We start from the raw sequence: 21,123 nt of genomic DNA on the forward strand, positions 1-21,123 counted from the left end.
ATATGCTGGGTAGGTAAAGGAGCTATATACGAGATTGAGGCGTATCATGGGGTCTGATACCGTCGATGTAGATGTGGATGTGTGTAACGAGGCGGACGATGAAAATAAACTTAAACTTGCTACTGTTGGTGTTGGTGTTGGTGCTCTTGTGTTGGTGGTGACCATGAGCCACGTTGCCGGCTTATCGGGACTGAACTCGCCGCATGGCCGGCTATGCAGTGGCAGTTCCTAGGCCGAGATACTGGGACACGTACCGAAGGTGTGATTCCTGGAAAGCATAGGAGTTGGTGATTCCAGTGGATGTTTATTTTGGCAACTTAATGTTGCATTCCTTTGGAGCGGCGGCTGGACGGACTGTTTGTTTCTAATGCCTATGAATCATTAATAGGTAAGTCTTACTTTGATGAACAAATTCAGAGCTGAGCTGGAGAATGTGCTGTTTGATTTGCAGTTGCCGTAACCGGCTTTGTTCGGCCTTTCTATATAAGCCGAAGTCTGCCTTACGAAGTACTTGGTTGCACGCAACTGGTGGAATAACTCTTTACATAAAAACTCGAGCATGAAAAGCATGATTATAAGTTTAGATCGACATATAAGCATAATTTGGCTGTTCTCTCAGGCATTGCCTATAGGTAACTAATGTAAAACGCAATTACAGACTGGCGACGTGTCTTGCGTTTGCATTAGCCCTGCATGACTTCGTGCAGACAGGCAGGCACCTCCCAATCCCTTGGGTTGCATTCTATCCTTGGGCCCGCTGCGTGCAGAAGGCTGGAATAACAGCCATGATTGCGGTAGCATTGGAGTGGATAAACTGGCCAGACCCCAAACTGCTGAAACAAAGAGAAAATATTCTCACGGCTGAAAAAAGGTTGGTTGGCAACTCGAGTACTTTGCTCATTGTAGGCTTGTAGCGCCGAGTCAGGGGGAAGCATTGGTTCCTTAGCCGCTGACAATGCAATACAACCGAAGGTGCAATGTCATGTATGGACAAGCAATGCTCTTAGAAATGAAGTAGAGATTGGTGTAAAGACAACAATGCTGGTGGGGAGACTGGTGTGCAAGGCTGCAGGCAAGGCTGTGGGAGAGAAGCTGTGTTACCACCCCCCGCATCATGGAAGCCACAGCACAGCCAACGGGGGGGATGTTTCAGGCAGAATGCCAGAAACAGAGAGCTGGGGCTGGGGCGTTACTGGGGGCCATTGTGATGCGTCCCTTCAGGACCCTGCCCCGAGCTGCTGGGCCACCCGGAACGCTGCCAGAGGCACACGGGACGGCAGAGCAGAGGCAGCCACGGGAATCAGAGCAAGGGAACTGAATTTGCATCCAATGCATAGAGAGCAGTGCCATAATGGGCTGGAGAACCTCAACCTTGGCGATCTCCTTTTGTGAGCCATCTCAACCTGCTTCGAAGGTCCACTGAGCCCCCAGCAGAGGGTGACGTGCAGATGCTGAAACTGACGATGGTTGCCGCTGCGGCCGCGCGATGCACATCAATTCTCCCTTTCAGTGTGGCAATGCTGGTTTTTGGGCAGAGGCCAAATTCGTTCCGCAGGAAGCGCAATGTCGTGTAGGTAGATTGACCTCGTCCTGCTAAGTCACGCACCAAATGCATGTGGGAAGCGTATTCACTCCAGAGTCGGCCAGCCTTTGGTACCGAAGTCCACCACGCCGGATTCGATCCTTCCTTTCCCTTAATAATACAGCATCCGAGCGTTCCCGAAAAACGTAGATCGTCATGTCGCCGATATCAAGCTTCCCCCCAATACCTCCTCTCCCCCTATCCAGTTTGCAATACATCCAAGTGGCGTTGATGTCCGGTGGCAGCTTTCCTCCGCAATGTCATTATCACAACCACAACCACAACCACAACGGGATTCTGATTTGGAATTGCAGCAGTAGCGGGATATCCGAACAATGGGGCCCGGTGCAGGATATGATACTGGGAATGTCCCTCCGAACCTTGTCCTGGCGTTGAGGAACTAGGTAGTACGTGGTATGCACACGCCGTTTAACGAGCAATACGAAGTCCTCTGTACGGGCTAGGAACTTGACCCGGCCAGCCACCCTGAGGTATAGCGCGGGGGTCTTAAGGCTGGCAGCGCTCTCCTGGACATTGACATTGTCCGTTCGCGCGTCGATACGCCGATAAAACTCGAGGTATGAAGTAAAAGAGCGTGACAATGGGAAAGATGAGGTGCGATAGGATGAGATGGGATGGGACAACCTGCACATGAGTACGAAGTAACTTGGCGATAGAGGAAATGGGCAACGGGCCTGGCTTCTAAGCGAGGGGTCGTCAACTTCAACATCACCCTGAATTCTCTCGTCTCTCGTCTATATTCAACCTGTTTGTCTTCTTAGTGATTAGTGATTTTATAGTCTATCAACTGTGTCCGCAATACTTCGTACTACAGACAGACAGATGGAGTACGCGCTCCGATCTCCTGTGAGGCTGGTCTCGCTACGTCCATGGGAAGCAATACTTTCTTTCGAGAGAGTTGCTGTCGTATCGGCGGCGTCTCGGTACGAAGTACTCGCCCGTAAGGTACGTAAGGTACCTATATGTAAAGGTACTTCATACTTCATACAGATTAGACTGTCTACGAGCCCAGACCACAGGTATGCGGGCGGAGCCCAGGTGGTCCATCCCTCCGTAGCGCCAAAAGCCACCATTTACACCCTGAAAGGACGGGCATATTCAAAGCGTCGGCGTGCAGGAGGCGCACTGCACAACCACTTGCACGGGATCGAGAATCGTCGATCGAAAATCCAGATTGACCGAGACACCCGTCCAAACTCGAGAGCAGTGCAGATCCGAGGCCAGCGACTCCAGTCCCGAGGGCCATTGTTGGCCGAAACCCACAACTACTCGTACCCGGAGCAGGAGAAACTCTCCAGTTAAGGAGCGATTGCCACGCACAATGGAGAAGCAGCAGCGGCAAAGCCAACAGAGGCAGTGCCGAGCACGGCCCGAACAAAGGTTGGTTGGTCAAGGACGCTTGGTACACTTGGTACACTTGGTACTACAGCTCGAAGCATGGAGGTTGACATTCGGTTGTCCAACTGCCTGATCGGTTAGAGGGGTGGGCTCTTCGCCCAGTTGCCGTGGATGGTGCTCTGGTGCCAATCTCATCCTGCTGCGTCCTGCGCTCGAATAACTGCAGTCTGCAGTTTGCCGTGGAGAAATATCATATCATACCGATGCTCCGTACGGGCCAACCTTATCCAGAATATCCGTGCCAATCGAGTGACGAGTGACGGCCGACTCAGCGGAACCTGTGCGATGGAAGCTTCTGAAATCCAACGGCCGTGCAGCTGGCAATTGCAAAGTACTGCGGTGCGTACTGTGTACATCTAATGGAATCGTTCTGGTGGACTTGGTGGACCGCGTGCGTGGAATCTTGTCCGACGCTTGCCTACTCTCCAAGCAGACGGAACGAGCGCATAACGAGCGCATACCGACAGTCTGTCCACGGCACCGGGGAGCCATCGGATAGGCAGGAAGGAAGGTTGAGCCGGCGCATGAGGACGGCGAGGAGCTAAAAGGGGAGAACGGACGATGGATGGTGGGGGCGGCGATGAGACTCTAAGAGGGAGGGAGAGAGGGAACTGTGGGAAGTATTATCATTCATCAATCCAGTCCGAAGGACGTCCAGTACCCCCGTACGTATCAACGTATCAACAAACCAAGGCCGATCCTGGGCTGCTTAGAGGGGCGAGATATCGCATGGGGGGCGGGATGGCGCGGCGTGCCAGATCTCCCCGCTGCTACGAAGTGCTACCACTACGACTTATCGCCAGCCATCGTTGGAAGCTACATTGCGAACTGGACAGGATATCCCTGATCGTGGGTGTTGCTCTCGGGGTTGAGTGGTGGGCGGTGCTGTTCTATGCCATTATGCTACTACTTTCGCAGTCTGCGTATATATAACTTGTTCTAAACCCCCATTTTCCACCCGGGCTCAGCAGCAATACCATAGCACCCACCGAGCTGGACGGGCCCCCTTTTGTCGCCCTCCTCATCATATTTTTTTCCTCTGCATCTGCAGGAGCCTTCCTCCCCTCGTACTTTCGTACATGTACATCGAGCTGCCGGGAGATCGTCATCCCAGGTTCCCAACGCCCGCAGCCCTGAGCCCCGGGGGTGCCAGGCCTGCCCAGTGCCTATCGGGTCGCCCGCCCCGAATGGCCAAACCGTCCACCACCAAGCATCGCGCTCCAGGGCATCGCTGCACCACGACAGCGCTATACAACGCTATACATCGCGACCCAGCGCTATAGCATCCAAGCTTCCGATTCCCTTGCCCTAGGATCCTAGGATCCCAGAATCCTTGGAGTCCCAGGATCCCAGAATCCTAAAAATCCCCCGAGACCACAAGCCAAAAGCTGCCATAGGCCCCAGAGCTACGAAGTGCAGCCTCCTGACAGCTCGGACAGGCCTGCAACCTGACTACTTGCGACTTGCGACTTGCAAGCAGTGAGCGTGCTGGCTACAGACCACTTCCTCTGTTCCATGCCCCTTCAAGTCCTCGACCCCTTCTGCCCCTAAAACCCCTTCAATCCCTTCTTCCGCCCAATTGCCCATTGCCAAGCTGCCTCGAGCTTCCTCGCTGCTCCATTTCGAGCCTCGCCCGTTGTTACAAAGAAGAGCCTTTGTGCTCCCCTCCCCGACCTCGCCTGCGCGGACGCTCTGTTCCCAGAATCCCAGCATCCCATTCCACTCGCATTTTCTTTATCTATATACTCGGCGCTGCCCCGCCCACCCTCGTACAGTGCAGTACCATACATCCGTACATCCTGCCTGACCTGCCAGTATATCAATCAGGCCCGACGTTGTTCGAGTTTCTGCTCCCATCGCCCCATTTTCCGCCGCTGATTGGCCCACTACCACCTCTTCCGGCTTGGGTGCTCGTCATATTTGCCCGGCGCGTCCCTGGATTTGGCATTGCGTCCGTTGAATGCGTGGCCTTAGTACCAAGTCAGGCGAGGCTCGAAAACCCTCAAATCCTCAAATCCGTCATTGACCGCTCCGAAGTACTCGAGTACGCCCAAAGCCACTAGGAACAAGCTTCCGGCGGCGAGTCTTTACGTAGGCTTAGCTCGTAGCTGGTAGCTTCTCAGCAGCGCGAACCCCACATAACCTCACTGCCCGCCGCCCTTCCAGTCGCGAAAGATTCAAGATGAATACTGCCTACGCTCAACAACCACCTTCGCCCTCGAACATGCATCGCCAGTCGATACCGAACATGCACGAGGCGGCCTACCGCTCTGGTGCGCCGACCGCCCCCCATTATCCTGTTTCGCACACCATGCCTCTCCCATCACAGTCACAAATCGCCCAAGGCTATAGCGATCCATACAACTCGATGGCAGTCACAAGAGCTCCTATACCCGAAACGCATCCCTCAGAAGGGCTGGCTCCGTTGGTGCCGGGCACCCAGCCGGCCGCCCCAGATCCTCTGCCTCGATCTTGCATAGAGAATGGATGGAAATATGAGTATGTACTTCCTGTGGTGGGGTTGGCGTGGGGGTCAAATTGAAGGGACTGAAAGACTAATTCTGCTCCAGACTCTGCGTGACACAACAACCTCAGCGAGCTCGAATGTGCGGGTTTGGAGATAAGGTAGGTGCAGCTCTCTGGAATGGCCTAGCTCAACAGCTGACAATTTGAAGGACCGACGGCCAATCACCCCTCCGCCATGTGTCAGACTTATCATCACTGATATCAAGACCGGAAAGGAGTGTGATGTCAAGTGAGTGGTACACGGCTTGCCGAAGCACATTCTCCCACTGACCTCTCATAGTGATATTGATCATGGGATGTTCGTTTTGAATGTTGATCTGTGGTCCGCAGATGGCACTCGAGAAGTGAATCTTGTCCGGCACTCGCAAACATCGCCATCAATTTCCTTGACTACACCTGTTTCCTACGCCCAAGTCCAAGATGCGGGTGGCGCGGCATACTCGAACATACTTCCTGGCCAAGGTGCCATTCCAAGGGATGTTAAATTCGAACACGGCGGAGGCGCTTCCTACACAACGTCAAATTATAATCCATATCCTGGGCCCCCACAAGTAAACCCTTACACTCAATCACCTCCCGCTCAAGTTCCTGCGTACGGTGGTGCCCCTCAATATCACGCCGCCTATCCCAATAATCCCAACGCCGTGCAAGCATACCCGCCCCAGAACGGCTACAGTCAAGCACCTGGTCAACCGGTATACTTTTCCACTGGAGCACAAATCCACGGCGGTCAAGGTCTTGAGTATGCCCCATCTCCGCAACCACTCCCGTCCCAGTCAGCGGCATATGGGGGCCGTCCGTACACACCTGCAGATATGAACCTGCACCGCATGCCTGTGACGAGCACTCAGCCTGGTGGAATGTTTACCCGAAACCTCATTGGAAGCCTCGCGGCCAGCGCGTTTAGGCTGACGGACCCGGATGATCGAATTGGTATCTGGTTTGTTCTACAGGATTTGTCCGTCAGAACGGAAGGCACTTTCAGGTATTTCTACTCTGCTTCCGCCCGGTCTTCCTCATACTGACATACCCATAGACTCCGCTTCTCGTTCGTAAATGTTGGCGTTTCCTCCAGCTCGCCCACATCCGCCACTGGCTCCTCAAATGGTATGCAGCCAATGACACAAGTCAACACTGGCAAAGCGCCTGTTCTGGCCGCATGTTTCTCGGATTGCTTTACCGTTTATTCAGCCAAACGATTCCCAGGTGTGGTCGAGAGCACGAACCTCAGCAAGTGCTTTGCAACACAGGGGATCAAGATCCCAATCCGCAAGGACGGTCAGGGACCGACTAGAGCGGATCGGGATAAGGAGTACGAGGATGATTAGTTGTGACATTGAACGCATTGAATCCTTGTTCCTCTTTTTTCGGCGGTTTACTTTGGGATAGACCGGGAATACCATATACGCTGGCTTTGCATATTTCATTTTCACTTTATTATTTTATTTTTAGCTGGCGGCAGGAGTGCGTGAAATTTTGGTACACATTCAAAGTTAGCCCAAATACGCAAAGCAGGCGTTTCGGGAGTCGCACCAGAGGTGTTTGTGTTATCCACAAGTGAACTTTTTTTCCTGCTGGGAATAGGTATCCTGCACGATGCATCATGAAATGGAAATTGGGCGGCTGGATTGATTGATTTTTTAGCATGACATGGGAAAGGACATTGCATGTAACTCTCGAGGACACGCAGCTGTGGATTGAAGCCTGACATGGTAATATGAGGATGTGCTGAGAGCATTTTAGAAATACCATTATCGTCGTGCGGGACTCGTAACTACTTGCTTTTTGATTGCTTGGGCGTGCATCACATAGGTACCTTAGGTACATATAAAACATACGATTATATATGGCGCCATCCTCTGCCATCCATGATAGTCAGAAACACCCCCGCAGTAGCAACCAGTGTATGAGTTGCGGTTTCTAGAACCAAGCAAGTGCTGTTTCATAGCCAGGAAGAAACGTACTTAAGTACCTACCTAGGTATACTACGTACATCGATACAAGACTAAACCTCGCTATCCACATTTCATCCGGCCCCGCTAGCTCGGTCACTCCTGATTCAATGTATTAATGGTCGGTTTAGCCCATACTAATATTTCATCTACTGGTAAGTACTACTACGTAAGTTTTTTTCAGATTGTGTGTTTGAGGTATAAAGGTTACATAGACCATAATGACGACAGCAGATGGAAGGTGGGACGAGAGAATGTGGGAAGATATATAAAGGTATACTTGGGGTATTTATAGTTCAAAGGCTATGGTGGCTATATAGGTGTGATTTTGTTAGTTAATTAGCAGAAAAAGATAACTAGGTAGATTGTAAGTTTATAATTCTTTGCAAGTTTTATTTTTAAAATGATTGTCTATTGCTCTACTGTATTAGATAAAATAGGAACTACCTTCTTATCAAAGCCAAAAAAAAAAATTCCCTTGAAGAAAGAAACATCTACATGGGCATTTCCAGCTAGTTCATCCTCCCTAGAATATCAAACATCCTGAGATATAATCGCAGAATCTACGCTAGCTATCTACGCTTAGGAATTAGCACAAAATCTTGATAGGAGAGACACTTGGAAGTAGGAAAGTACTTTCATCCCCTCTGCTGGCAGTTGGAGCATTCTCGGAGGAGGTACTTGCGCTTCTCCTTATAGTCCGGGCATGTGTCCATTTGTGTACGTCGATCGCGTCGGGGGCACTCCCAGACTTCGAGCATGGCGTGGTTGCACACCTCGTATAGCACTTTGATTGTTTGGCACATTTTGAGGGAGCGAGTAAGTATACTTGTTGATTTTGGTTATGGGATGGGTGTGTTTTGGTGGTTGATCTGTAGCTTTCTTCTGCTTTTGATAGCAGGTGAAGATGTCTTGGTCGATGTAGAGCGTCTTATTTTGTGATGGTGCTTGGATATATATGTTCACTGGTATTTGCTAGTAATAAATTACGGGGCAACACTATCTGTTTCATGGCTAACAGTGGAAATCAGCTTGTACAAGCTTTGACAATGGGTTTGTTTGTTTGAGGGGGAGAGTAGGGATATATGGGAGACAAAGACTATTGTGGATAGGGCGTTGTTCTTTGAAGGGAAGAGGGTATGCGGCTGGGTAGGGGATTTGAGATGGCTGTGAATGAAAGAATGAGTTTCAAGGACGGAAAAGGGGGTCGATATATATGGGCAGAAATAGCCCCAGGCACTTTCCAGCCGCGCACTCTTTGGCTCTTACCTTTCCAAAAGAAGATAACGCATGGGCAGCCGAGATGAGTAAACATAACATAGGAAAATTGATATTGCTAACAGATGCCAAATCTACACAGGCCGGAACCTTGGCCCACGGTGCAAAACACCCCAATCACTCACGCAGAGCAAGCGATCCTCATTTTTCCACATCTACCTCCGCCTCCGTCCCCTACTGCCACTTTTTGACCATCAACAAGCTAATTAGAATGACAGCTCCTTTTTGATCTCCGCAATCGCCAATCCAGGGTTCAATCCCTTGGGGCACGTTCTCGAGCAGTTCAAGATAGTATGACACCGGTACAATGCCATGCTGTTATCCAGCGCCTCCTTCCGCTCCTCGTGCATCTGGTCTCGGGAATCCGCTAGCCATCTGTAGCTCTGTAGCAGGATTGCGGGGCCTAGGTACTCCTCCGAGTTCCACCAGTACGATGGGCAGGAGGTCGAACAGCAGGCGCAGAGAATGCACTCGTAGAGACCATCTAGCTTCTTACGCTCCTCCTTCGATTGGCGGTATTCCTTTCCGTCTGGTGAGGGGTCCTTTCGCTGCAGGTATGGCTTGATTGACTTGTATTGCTTGTAGAAATGGGTGAGATCGGGAACGATGTCCTTAACGACGTAGGTGTGCGGGAGAGGGTAGATTTTGCTCTCTTTGGCGGTGTCGGTGGGGATGCGGCCTGTATCAGAGATTAGTATTCGATTCCTTCATATTGAACAAAATGATTGCCATCAATATGAAAGTCAATTCCGAAGGGTAATGGAATAATTTACGCACACAAGCAAGCGAGAGTGTTGACGCCATCGATATTCATTGCGCAACTTCCGCAAATACCCTCTCTACAACTCCTCCGGAATGTGAGAGTGGGATCAACCTCATTCTTGATCCTGATCAACGCATCTAACATCATGGGCCCCGTCTTGTTCAAGTCCAAGGAGTAGCTCTGCATGTGCGGCTTCTTTGACGGCTCATCCGGGTTCCATCGGTAGATGCTGAAAGACTTCATCTTGGCAGTCTCGTCGGCCGGAGCAGCGGCTGGCGCATTGCTCACCGATGCCATTGTCCGTAACTGGGAGCGGAAGATGGGGCGTGTGGCCGTGAACAGGCGTGACGTGGTGCGAAGAGCTGCCATTTTGACGGGTGGAGTGGAGAGAAGCGTGCAGAGCGTAAGAAGGAAATCGATGCCGGGTAGTGACTAAATGCCTCCAATGTGCGGTAGAGCGGCAGACGTTGGCTGTGCGCACTGCGCGGAGAGGGAGGACGAGATGTTGTGGTGGCGGATCAATTGAAGAGGCAAAGTTGGAAGTGAAAGTTGAAGCCGTTGATGGGCAACTCTCCATTGACCTCGGGAATAACTTTGACGAGTGAGCTTTCAAGCTCGCCTGCCCGCCAGCCACCAATCAGGGCGCGCGTGTTGCGAATCACAACCACTAAATGGCGGGGAGTGGACGGAGCAACTCGGAGGCTGGTTGCCGGTATAAAGGGAGTACAAAGTACAAGCAGTCGACGTGCAACAAACAATTATGGTCACTTGTGGCTAGAGGTACTTTTGGTATCTCTCCTCTCGAATGGTTATATCAAGTGCAAAGTTAAATTTCACTGCTTCAGTTGCCTCGATCGAATCCGCCCCGCCTGCGACTTTATTCCGCCTGTAATCTCTCCGGGAGCTTTCGGCTACTACAAAGCATGTGAGATGTCATTGAGGTATGTTCAGGAGTTTATAGTACCAGCGAAGAATGCAAACGGTTACGAAGTAGAATAACATATATAAGAGTGGCCATATACTCCATCGCCTAAAGGCAGGGGAATCAGGCTTTGTACAACGTATAAAACCCCTCTATACTCGTGATATAATATTGAATTGAACCACCGAAGCTCCGGGTACTATACACGCCACTGATCATGGCAACGCAATCTAAATTCGCTTTTTATTCGCAACATAAGTTTCCAGTCCTTGCAATATGCCAATTCCCCGAACGCCACGCCAAATGCTAAGAAAGAGGAATGATCTCCAAGCCACCCGGTGCATAAACTCGTAAACTCGTAGTGAAGTAGTTGCGTTAAACCCCCCAGCAGTTACTCACGCTTGCTATCTAGATTTGCAACGAAATCTTCAACAGACTCAAAGTACCCGTCTTCTAGAACGCTGGAATTGTGGTCACCGGCCGGAAGGGGTTTCCAGATCTTTGTCGGTGACTGGCAGATTTCATAGAGACGGGCCATGTGGGACGGCCTATTGTATTTCCGTAAGTATATTAATCATAGGAGAGTGGGTGATGGGAGACTAACGGTACGATCTCATCCTGCAGCCCAGAGAGGAAAAGAATTGGGACCTCTGTAATGGATGGCATATAGTTATCAGACGCCCAGACCTGGTGGCAGAGAAGGGTGAGGTATTTTGCTGGTGGTATGATACTGGCCCAGTTAGTCAGTATTAAAAATGGTAACAGTCGAAAGGGCAAAGACTTACGAAGGGATCAACTTCCTCATAGACAGGAAAGTATTCTCCAGCACCAAGCCAATCAGTCTGCTATCGTTCTGATTCTTAGCCACCAGCTGCACGCCCACAGCACCGCCCAAACTCTGTCCAAACACGACAATATCATTATCCCTCGTCTCTGCGCGTTTCCGGAGGTAGTTGTAAGCCGTCTGTGCATCGATCATCAAGCCGGCCTCGTCCGGGGATCCCGTCGAGAGCCCATAGCCACGGTATTCCAACATAAACACGCTGCAGCCCATGCGCTGCATAAACATGCGGGCGATAGGTATTCGGTGCCCAATATTCCCCGCATTTCCATGAAACATTAATACAGTGATATTCTTCTTGGCCGGGGTTTTGGGGCTTCGGATATAGAATGCGGAGAGCTTCTCGCCATCAGGAGTCGGGATCATCAGCTCTTCAAAGTCTGAGATCCCGAATTGAGACGGTCGAGGGACATCGGTGCGGGCAAGGTTCGGGACGTGGGAGGGGTAGATCAGAGCTCTGGAATAAAAAAGAACTGTTAATAATACGAAGTAGGAGTGCGCGAGGTGTGTTTGACAGTTGACTGCGACAATGGGTGGGTGGGAGGTGGGGACGGGTGAACTTGCTTTTGCTTGAAATACAACAGGGAGCTCAGGATCGCAGCAATGCCCTGTCGCCATGGTAAGTTTGACATGCGCGGTAGCGATTTCCAATAAATATATTGATTGATATTGGAGGGAGGAGGGAGAGTATCAAGGTACCGACGAGATCAGCACCGGGAGGCGCATGTAGCTTGCGACCGAACTGAGGATGGAGGTCATCTGCTGGAGATAAGTGTTGGAGGCGGTGTCTTGGGAGGACATGTTCGGTGCGATGGGCAATGGCAATGGCAATGGCAATTGCTCTGACTGTCTGTAATACTACTCCGGCAACTGCAGCAGCAGGGAAGGGAGCCCAAGACTCACTCGACGAGTCCAAGGCGAGGGATAAAGAGCCGGCGAAGTTGATGTTTCGAAATCGGGGTTTTGCCTGGAACAATAATAAGCCTGCGCTGGTGATGTTGTCTCGTGGACCAACCGTGCGGCAGCAAGTTCGAGTGGTTGACCGAGGTGTCTCAGCGGCGCATCATTATTTGGTGGGAGAGTTCGGCCAGGGAGAGCTAATAACTTCGTACGCTATGCCTTTCCTTACCTTGGGGGTTCTCTTTCTCTTGCTCGTGCTCTCTCCCTCCCTCTCGTCTTTAACCTCCGACGCATGAGAAACGACGAAGATCAGGGCAGATGCGAGAGTGGGTTCATGCGGGTATTTCCATGCTTGTTGATTGCCACAGGGTCGGCGATCCAGGTGGCTGATAGCGAAGAAGTTAAGAACCGTGTTGTGCGACGCCGACAACGCGTTCCACGTCAGGTACCTACCACTGTACGAACGCCGTGACTCTCTGCTCGTGTGTAATTTACGTGTAGGAGGTTGATATCCTTTGTTGCTGAGGCCCGAGAAGAGTGTGTGACCACTTGACAACTTGACAACTTGAACAACTTCTTCCAAGACATCCGGAAGACCGGGCAGATACCGTAAGGTGAAGGTAGATAGTAGCCTGACCTGCGTCCCGGTATTACTACCCAGGGCTGAAGCATTCTGCCCGAGGGCATGTGGAGGGAGACCGTGTACGTGACCAAGTCACCAAGATACAGTACCTTAGATAGCGGATAAGGACGATCCCAGAGGTTGGAGATGGCCACATGGATTGGGGATAAGCCTGCCCGAGTATGGCAGTACTGTGTAACTTGTAAGTTGGTACTACTGTACTGACTGTACATCTCAGCAAGGCATAGCGATAGCTGTACAGTACATGTACGAGTACCAATCAATGCCTTGTTACCTGTTACCCCTTTTCATTCTACACAACTACTAAGTATAGATTGTTAGATAGGTACTTACGAGAGTACTCGCAACTCCAGGCCTTGAATGTATATCTCGTAGCTATTGAGTGCTCTACACAAGTAACTTCTCACCCAAAACCCTCCCACCTTGTACTCTACATACTACGTAGTAGGGACTGCTCTGTATCCAAGTGGGATCTTAACCTGGTACTTATTCTCTCATACCTATAACCTCCTCCTCCATCCATCATCCTCCCTCCGCCCTCTCCTCCATCCCTTGCGGACGATGGCTGTGCGCCCAATTTCCTGATTGGGCCGCAACGCGCCCTTATCCATTCTTGCGATGACAATAATACAACCCAAGTTACCCAACTTGCTCCCTGGAGGCGGCGAGGCGGGAAGTATCTGGCTCCCCTCCACTCGGTGTTCTTAGTTCCTCAACCTAATGTATTCAACTGCTATGTACATGTACCGCATCATTGTACAGTACCAGCGGTGCACCCCTTGATTAGATCCAGTGCGGTGTTTCGCACCCTCATGTATTGTAACAGGCGCCTACAGAGCATCATCTATTAATTGCTACTCGCCGTGCAAGCGACCATTGCTCCCACGAAACACCAACCATGAACCACCACCGCCACAACTCGCAAGCCTTCACATATCACACACACACACACACGCACACACACACACATACCCCGGATGCCCTTCCACCATAATGTCTAGCATGTCGCATTCCTTCAGAAAGATTACGCCTCTTTTCCCACTTCATCCCTAACCCCTTATTAGCAGCATCCACCTAGTGAGCACGCATTTGGCCTTATCCCGGGCTAATCAGAGCATCAGAGCCAGCGCAGTCCAACCAACCAACCGCCCCTCCGCCCGCGGCCCTCCGCCCCCTTCCGCTGGCTCAGGCTCAGGCTCAGGCTTCAGGCTTCAGGCCCCAAACAGCGGCGCTGATCAGCTCATGCACTCCGGCGACGCGACCTTGCAGCAGCGCCCGCTCCCAGGATTTCGCATTCCGAAAATAGGGCTCGAAGGCTCTTGGAAACATCCTCTGACAGACGGAGATCCATCGCCCTCAGACTCCCCCTACGCCCCCCCCTACGGCTGCCATACAAGGCCGCCCTCCTCTCCCCCGCTGCTGTGAGACGAGATTCTGTTTTGCGCAATCATAACCATCGCTATCCCTCTGCATCCACTGCGTAAACAACATCGTCGGCCCGCAGCAAACAATCCCACAAATCGGGCAGCAATCAATTTTCCGCTCGTCCAGCACCCACCATGGTCTCTTTTTCCTGTGAGGTATGTTTACATCTGGTTCCCACCCGCTACGCGCCGTGGAACCGTGAAACCCATCGCGGATGCCCACATTTGCGCGCTAGAAGCCTCTGTTCTGACTGTTTAGGGCTGCGGAGACGTCCTCACGAAGAAAAAACTCGACCAGCATCGCAACCAATGTCGCGGCGCCTCCTTCACCTGCCTGGATTGCATGGTCCATTTTCAAGGGAACGAGTATCGCGCCCACACCGTACGTACTCATGCCGAGCAGCCGCATGTCGAGCCATAAAAAAATATCATCGTCTAATAATCTTCAAGAGTTGCATTAGTGAAGCGCAGAAGTACCAAGGTGCCCTCTACAGGCCGGAGAAGGAGAAGAAAAACAGGCAGAACCAGAACCAGAACCAGAACCATTCGAATTCGCAGGCCCTCGTCCCCCATAACGCGTATGTCGAGGATGCAGATGCGGAGGATGAGTACCATCACAACTCGCATATTGTTATCGTCGATCCACCCATGCCAGAGGCCCCTGAGCCGCCCTCGGCAGCTCCTGGCTTCACCATGCAGTCCGACCCTGCCAACGTCAACGTCTTCGACTTTCTTGTTGATAGCGAGACTCCGAATGCTTCCAAACTCGAGCTCCCCGCCCCCGAACCTATGCATTTGATCGAAGAGGCGCATGAAGAGAATCAGAGCCGGGAGTTGGTTCGTGTCCATTTCGAGGATGCCGGCCAGAGCGTGACGGACCTAGTGGAATATGGCAATGGACCCGTGCCCACTTCGGCATACGAAACACCAGTGCCAAAAACAGAGCGTGAGCGCGAGAGGAGGAAGGAGAGGAGGGATCGCGATTTAAGCAGGGAGGAGAAGAAGGACAAGAAGCGCAAACGGCTACATGTCGACACACAGGACCTATCACCGCGCCAAGGCGACGAGATCATGACCGATGCTCCACCGGTGCTTCACTCTGGACTGACCGGCGGTCTAAACCGACTCCTGTCTCGTCCGTCGGTGTTCCCGCCCTCTCCCGATTATTCTGGCGGGGATGTAGCTGATGCCTCGCCCGGTAGCCCGTTGAAGAAGACGAAACATTCGAAGCGGGGCCGAAGCCGTGTTGACACAATCGGAAACAATATTATGTCGCTAATAAGCAGTCGCAAGCCATCCCGTGAGCATTCCGCGGACCAGCCAAAGAGGAAACACCGCAAACACCGGGAGGCATCTGAGAAACCATCGCGGAAGATGATTGAGTACAAGCCTAACGGAGACGACGAAACTCAGCATTATGATGGCCAACAGGAAATGGTTGTCTACAAGCCTCGAGGAGATTTGCTACTCAGCTTTATCAACAAAGGCCCCGAGAGCGAAAGAGGTATGAGCATGCACAAGGCATTAAAGAGATATCATCGCGAAAGAAACGCAACAGGTTCAGCGATGTCCAAGGGGTTAGAGGAGAAGGAGCTTTGGAGGAGTCTGAGGATGAAGCGGAATGACCGAGGAGAAATCGTTCTATTTCTATGATACCCCTAGGGTTTTTATTTTGTCAGGTTTCAGGAACATGGGCGCATCTGCATCTGCATCGCACCGTTTTTGTTGGTTGCATCTGGTTGCATCTGGTTGCATCTGAGCATGACAAGTATAGGAGCTCCTGGCTGGCCACCGGAGTGGGAGCTAATTAATTCAGTATATACGAATAAGTTATAGTTACCAAGTAGACTCAAGCCCAATAAAAGGCAGCATCTTTCTAAACATACCTAAGGTGACTTAACTCGGGCTAAACAGAGGTGATTCGTATGTTATTGGGTATATCTGAAGAACCGGTCGCTTTATTATTCTTTATATCGACCATCCCAAGCATCCTAGATACTCCGGCTACGACGAAAGCCAGAAGAAATCCAGAACAATTTGCCCCCTGACGATGATCGACAGTGCTAGATGACACATAATGTTGACACTGGACGTTGACATTGACATTATTATCGCCGACCCAAACAACGTTCCCCGTGCATGCTGCATTTCGCTTTCATGCATGTTTAATAATAATCAGAACAACGGATCTTCCCACTATGACTCAGCGATACTTGAGTTCTGGCTGCTGACCCTCGCTTGTTGTGTGTGAGTCTCCATCATCCTGGCCCGTTCCTCCCGCCGTCGCCACTGACTATAATAAATAAAGTCAGCCTCGTCCACCACCACTTTCTTCACCTCCGCCTCCCTCTACACACAAACACCGTCTACCTCTCGTTTCTGAGTTTTCTTTTATATTTATATCTTCGAAGACGCCGTATTTGAAAGGCGCACCTAAGTAGTACCCCGACGTACACGAGATTCAACGCATAGTGTGGAACTGCCCGATATTATATCGAGTTCAATCAACGCCCCCCACAAAATAACCAAAGGATCGCCCTTCACAACGCTGCGAGAGACACCTCGCAACATTATCACAACGGCCTCCCAGCTCTCGATCGAGTTGCTGCACTCTCCAAGCACAATGTCGACTATCGAAACTCCCGCTCCAACGGTACGAAACCGACCTCCCCGCAATCGTCGTGGAAGAGGTGGAAACCGTGGAGGGGCTGCAGGCTCTGGGGCTCCTACTACCGCCACTCAAGATCCCAATGGCTCTTTACCATTGCGGCCCGCTGCTGCAGAACCCGGATCGACTCCAGTTTCTGCACCAGCTCAAAATCCAAATCCAAATCCGAGCAGAGGAAATCGTGGCAGGCGTGGGGGACGCGGGGCACCAGGACGAGGTGGGAGGAGAGGTGGAATGCAGCCAATGGTCAACGGACAGAGAGCGTTTGGCGGACAGCTCACCGCGAATTCCCCAGCTGCATCCGTTAACGGCGAGGGATCATTAGCTGGCGACGCTCCGGTCTTCGTGCCTGGTCGACCAGTTGCCTCGAGGCCTCGAACCCAGGCACCCCGCCCACGACGAATGTCCAAATCACAAGCACCGGATATAGCTACAAGAACGCACGAAGACATTGCAAACCGTCAATACGAGTGTGTCATCTGCACCAATGAAGTTCTGTCGAATTCCAAAATATGGACTTGCAAATCGTGCTGGTCGGTACTACATTTATCATGTGTAAAACGATGGTCGAAAAATGATGTTTCTACGCATCAGCAACGGGCATCAGAGAATGAAGAGCTGCCACCCCCAAGGCAATGGCGGTGCCCCGGTTGCAACCTACCGAAGGTTGATTTACCGGAAACTTATACCTGCTGGTGTGCTAAGGAAGTAGAACCTCGTTCTATAGCTGGCCTACCTCCACATTCGTGTGGACAGACCTGCTCCAAGTTAAGGGCGGGCCACTGTCCCCATCCTTGTGAGCTTGTCTGCCATGCTGGCCCATGCCCGCCCTGTGGCCATACCGGGCCTACTCTACCTTGTTTTTGCGGAAAGGGGACATCAACACGGAGATGCCTTGATACGAATTATGATAGTGGATGGAGCTGCGGACAGATATGTGATGATATCCTTCCCTGCGGAGACCACAATTGCCAACGAAGCTGTCATGAGGGGCTGTGTGGCAGTTGTGAAGTGCCCATTGATTCTCGATGCTACTGCGGCAAGACACAGAAAGTGGTACCATGCTCCGAAAGAGATGACGAACTTCAGAGTCAGTTGGATGATGAGACTTGGATAGGATCGTTTAATTGCGGTTCTGAGTGCCGAAGACATTTCGATTGTGGGAATCCCGATCATTTCTGCAAGAGCACTTGCCATGTGCAGCATGCACAGCCCGCTCATTGTCCATATTCTCCCGACGTTGTTACACATTGCCCCTGTGGAAAGGCCGCCTTGTCTGATCTTCTCGATGAGCCGCGGAAGGATTGTTCGGCACCTATTCCTCGCTGCAGAGAGAAGTGCCAGAAACTACTCCCCTGTGGACATCTTTGCCAGGAGACATGTCATGAAGGTGACTGCCGGCCCTGTTTCCAAACAACCCAGATAACCTGTCGTTGTGGGAGGACGACAACGGATACTTTCTGTCACCAGGGTAGAGACGAGCCTCCTAGTTGTATGCGGATCTGTCGGGCTACTATGAATTGTGGTAGGCACGAGTGCGGAGAGCATTGCTGCCCTGGAGAGAAAAAAGCGGCAGAGCGGCAATCCTCGAAGCGGAGGCATCGCCCATTGAATTCTGGGCCCCGCCCTGCCGACGAGAACGTCGAGGCGGAACATATCTGCCTTAGGGTTTGTGGCCGTCCATTGAAATGTGGAAATCATTTGTGTGAGGAATTATGCCACAAAGGGCCTTGCACAAGCTGCCTCGAGGCTGTCTTTGAGGAGATTGCCTGTGCTTGCGGCAGAACAATCCTGCAGCCACCACAGCCCTGTGGAACCCAACCCCCCGAGTGCCGCTTTGATTGTTCTCGACAACGGAATTGTGGTCATCCTCAAGTCAAGCATCAATGCCATCCAGATACCGAAGAATGCCCTAAATGCCCGTTCCTAGTTGAGAAACCTTGCATTTGCGGCAAGAAGACATTGAAGAACCAGCCATGTTGGTTCACCGAAGTGCGTTGTGGCTTGCCTTGTGGTAAGAAGTTGAAGTGTGGCATCCATTTCTGCCAAAAGACATGCCACAGAACCGGCCAGTGTGAAGATGCAACGTCACCATGTGCTCAACCTTGCGGTCGGAAGAAAACAGTATGTGAACATACCTGTTCCGATCCTTGTCACGCGCCATATCCATGCAAAGAGACCACTCCATGTCAAGCGAAGACCTTTATCACTTGTGCTTGCCAGAACCAGAAGCAACCCATCAAATGCCTTGCTTCCAAGACTAGCGAGGGTAACTCGACGAAGGTTTTGAGTTGCAATGAAGAGTGCCTCAAGCTTCAGCGCAACGCAAAACTTGCCGCAGCGCTTAATATTGACCCGGCTACCCATTTGGATGACCACATTCCATACTCTCAACAGACGCTTGATGCGTTCAAGGACAACGTCAAGTTTGGCCAGCAGTACGAAAGAGAATTCCGCGTCTTCGCTGCCGATGAGAAGGAGATACGTATCCGGTTCAAACCCATGCAACCACAGCAACGTGCCTTCATACATTCTTTGGCCGAGGACTTCGGCCTTGACAGTGAGAGCCAGGATCCGGAACCCCATCGACATGTGTGTATTTTCAAAACACCCCGTTTCGTGTCTGCTCCTATGAAGACGCTTTCGCAGTGCATCAAAGTGCGCCCTGTGCCTTCTACAAGTACGGAACCTTCCACGTCTTCCAAACTTGTGAAAAGCGCGGTCCCTTATAATGCCTTTCTGCTCATCAACCCACGTTTTGGCTTGACAATTGATGAGCTGCGCTCAGATATCCAACCGGAGTTTGTTGCCGGCGACTTCCATGAATTTAACATATCATTCCTACCCTCAGGCGATGTGGTGGTCCAACCACTTCCCGCCCACTTCCTACCCGGCCAGAAATTGGAAGCGAACCTATTGAGCATGCAAGTGGCCGTGGCGAACAAGATCAAGTCGCTAAGCCTAGCTACCGGAACCACGCTTTGTACTGTTGATGGGAACTTGAACGTGCTGCGCAGGGAGGACGAGAGCACAGCTGAATCTGGGGGGTGGAGTCAAGTAGCGAAAGGAGCGGCCCGTAGCAGGAACGCACCTGTAGTGGGGGAAGTTGGAGTTAAGAGTTCGTTTACTGTGTTGGGCACGAAGTTGGCGAAGAAGATGAAGAACGAGGAGGCGGTGGATGATTGGGAGCGGGAGGTTGAAGGGTGGGATCTGTAATGATAGAGCGGTCGACGATTATGAAGTAGCTCAGGATGCCCTAAGGTATTAGGTATACACGAGTCTAGTGCTAATACAGACAACTGAACCAAGTTTTATTATGGTGAATTCCTACTAGAACCCCCTTGCAGCTTCTAGAAATCGCACTCATAGCATCTCTTTGGCCCGCAATAGAAAGACGACCTTGGAAATACTTCTCGTGACAAGCCCCTCGATCTAGAACCCTTTATCCTCCCTTCTTTCTCTCTACAAGCCTCGGAATTATCCTCGCGAGTTCAGGCGCAACGATAGTAGTTCCCCGGCTACCAGTCCCAACACCCCATTCTACAATTATACCACATAGGATTCTTTAGGTAAGCTAACACGGAAAGTAGAAAGCCAGATCTCCTGCTGTACAGTTACCTTCCCGTCGGATTAGTTGCTACGTATGTACAATTTTTGAAAACTAGGTCGGCACAAGGTTTATGACGTGGTCTTACTATCATGCCTAAAGTAATATTCGCACAACTACTATGTATATACTCGCACCTGATTTTTCTGTATTTAACCCCACTCCAACGTGTAGCCATAACAACCTGCCTGAGCACTCACAGGCAGATCCTTGATCACTTGATAAATAGTAAGCAGTGAGTATCTAGTTACTACCTTTTTCTTAATAGCTACAGGAAGTAGCATCTAATTCCAGCCTAGCCCGTGGTAGAAGGAAACGAAGGCTCGCAATCACTTAGAGAAATACTAGACCCCATGAAGCGCGATTCAACACGAAAGGGGTTCTCCTCGATTGGCTTGGACGGGGTTCTCCGCACATTCACAGCCGACCGCTCAATTCTCGATGCGTGAGGCCTGAGCCAGGCGCAGATCAAAGAGTTCCTTGATAGAGATCCATATAACCCAGAAGCTGAGAAGACGTTTCGAGGCGTGGATGGACGCAATGTTATGGGTGCGGCCCTGTTCCAACCGGATGAGGGTATTTTGCCCCCGAAATGCTC

The 21,123-nt window shown here is 51.3% G+C and overlaps 6 protein-coding genes across 6 annotated transcripts; 4 read left to right on the forward strand and 2 right to left on the reverse strand.

The window, feature by feature from the left end:
• Positions 1 to 2,425: 2,425 nt before the first annotated feature.
• BP5553_00067 (uncharacterized protein) lies at positions 2,426 to 3,074 on the forward strand (the record flags this gene model as incomplete). The annotated part of the gene is made up of 3 exons (XM_032008690.1): positions 2,426 to 2,548; positions 2,599 to 2,622; positions 2,691 to 3,074. 3 exons carry the CDS (start codon positions 2,426 to 2,428, stop codon positions 3,072 to 3,074), a joined length of 531 nt encoding a protein of 176 aa, XP_031872744.1.
• Positions 3,075 to 5,183: 2,109 nt separating this feature from the next.
• On the forward strand, positions 5,184 to 6,855 carry BP5553_00068 (Uncharacterized protein; the record flags this gene model as incomplete). The annotated part of the gene is made up of 5 exons (XM_032008691.1): positions 5,184 to 5,500; positions 5,572 to 5,626; positions 5,677 to 5,756; positions 5,808 to 6,512; positions 6,564 to 6,855. 5 exons carry the CDS (start codon positions 5,184 to 5,186, stop codon positions 6,853 to 6,855), a joined length of 1,449 nt encoding a protein of 482 aa, XP_031872745.1.
• Positions 6,856 to 8,963: 2,108 nt separating this feature from the next.
• On the reverse strand, positions 8,964 to 9,889 carry BP5553_00069 (Succinate dehydrogenase [ubiquinone] iron-sulfur subunit, mitochondrial; the record flags this gene model as incomplete). The annotated part of the gene is made up of 2 exons (XM_032008692.1): positions 8,964 to 9,436; positions 9,535 to 9,889. The coding sequence occupies 2 exons, from the start codon at positions 9,887 to 9,889 to the stop codon at positions 8,964 to 8,966; spliced, it is 828 nt and encodes a 275-aa protein (XP_031872746.1).
• Positions 9,890 to 10,833: 944 nt separating this feature from the next.
• BP5553_00070 (uncharacterized protein) lies at positions 10,834 to 12,962 on the reverse strand (the record flags this gene model as incomplete). Its single annotated transcript, XM_032008693.1, has 6 exons — positions 10,834 to 10,990; positions 11,047 to 11,172; positions 11,228 to 11,891; positions 11,983 to 12,250; positions 12,413 to 12,815; positions 12,916 to 12,962. The coding sequence occupies 6 exons, from the start codon at positions 12,960 to 12,962 to the stop codon at positions 10,834 to 10,836; spliced, it is 1,665 nt and encodes a 554-aa protein (XP_031872747.1).
• A 1,423-nt stretch (positions 12,963 to 14,385) lies between these two features.
• Positions 14,386 to 15,903, forward strand: BP5553_00071 (uncharacterized protein; the record flags this gene model as incomplete). The annotated part of the gene is made up of 3 exons (XM_032008694.1): positions 14,386 to 14,406; positions 14,510 to 14,632; positions 14,701 to 15,903. The coding sequence occupies 3 exons, from the start codon at positions 14,386 to 14,388 to the stop codon at positions 15,901 to 15,903; spliced, it is 1,347 nt and encodes a 448-aa protein (XP_031872748.1).
• Positions 15,904 to 16,873: 970 nt separating this feature from the next.
• BP5553_00072 (uncharacterized protein) lies at positions 16,874 to 20,134 on the forward strand (the record flags this gene model as incomplete). The annotated part of the gene is made up of 4 exons (XM_032008695.1): positions 16,874 to 17,613; positions 18,716 to 18,793; positions 18,982 to 19,042; positions 19,142 to 20,134. 4 exons carry the CDS (start codon positions 16,874 to 16,876, stop codon positions 20,132 to 20,134), a joined length of 1,872 nt encoding a protein of 623 aa, XP_031872749.1.
• Between the last annotated feature and the right edge of the window lie 989 nt (positions 20,135 to 21,123).

This window comes from Venustampulla echinocandica, assembly GCF_003357145.1.
Source record: "Venustampulla echinocandica strain BP 5553 chromosome Unknown scaffold_0, whole genome shotgun sequence".
Taxonomy (NCBI): Eukaryota; Fungi; Ascomycota; class Leotiomycetes; order Helotiales; family Pleuroascaceae; genus Venustampulla; species Venustampulla echinocandica.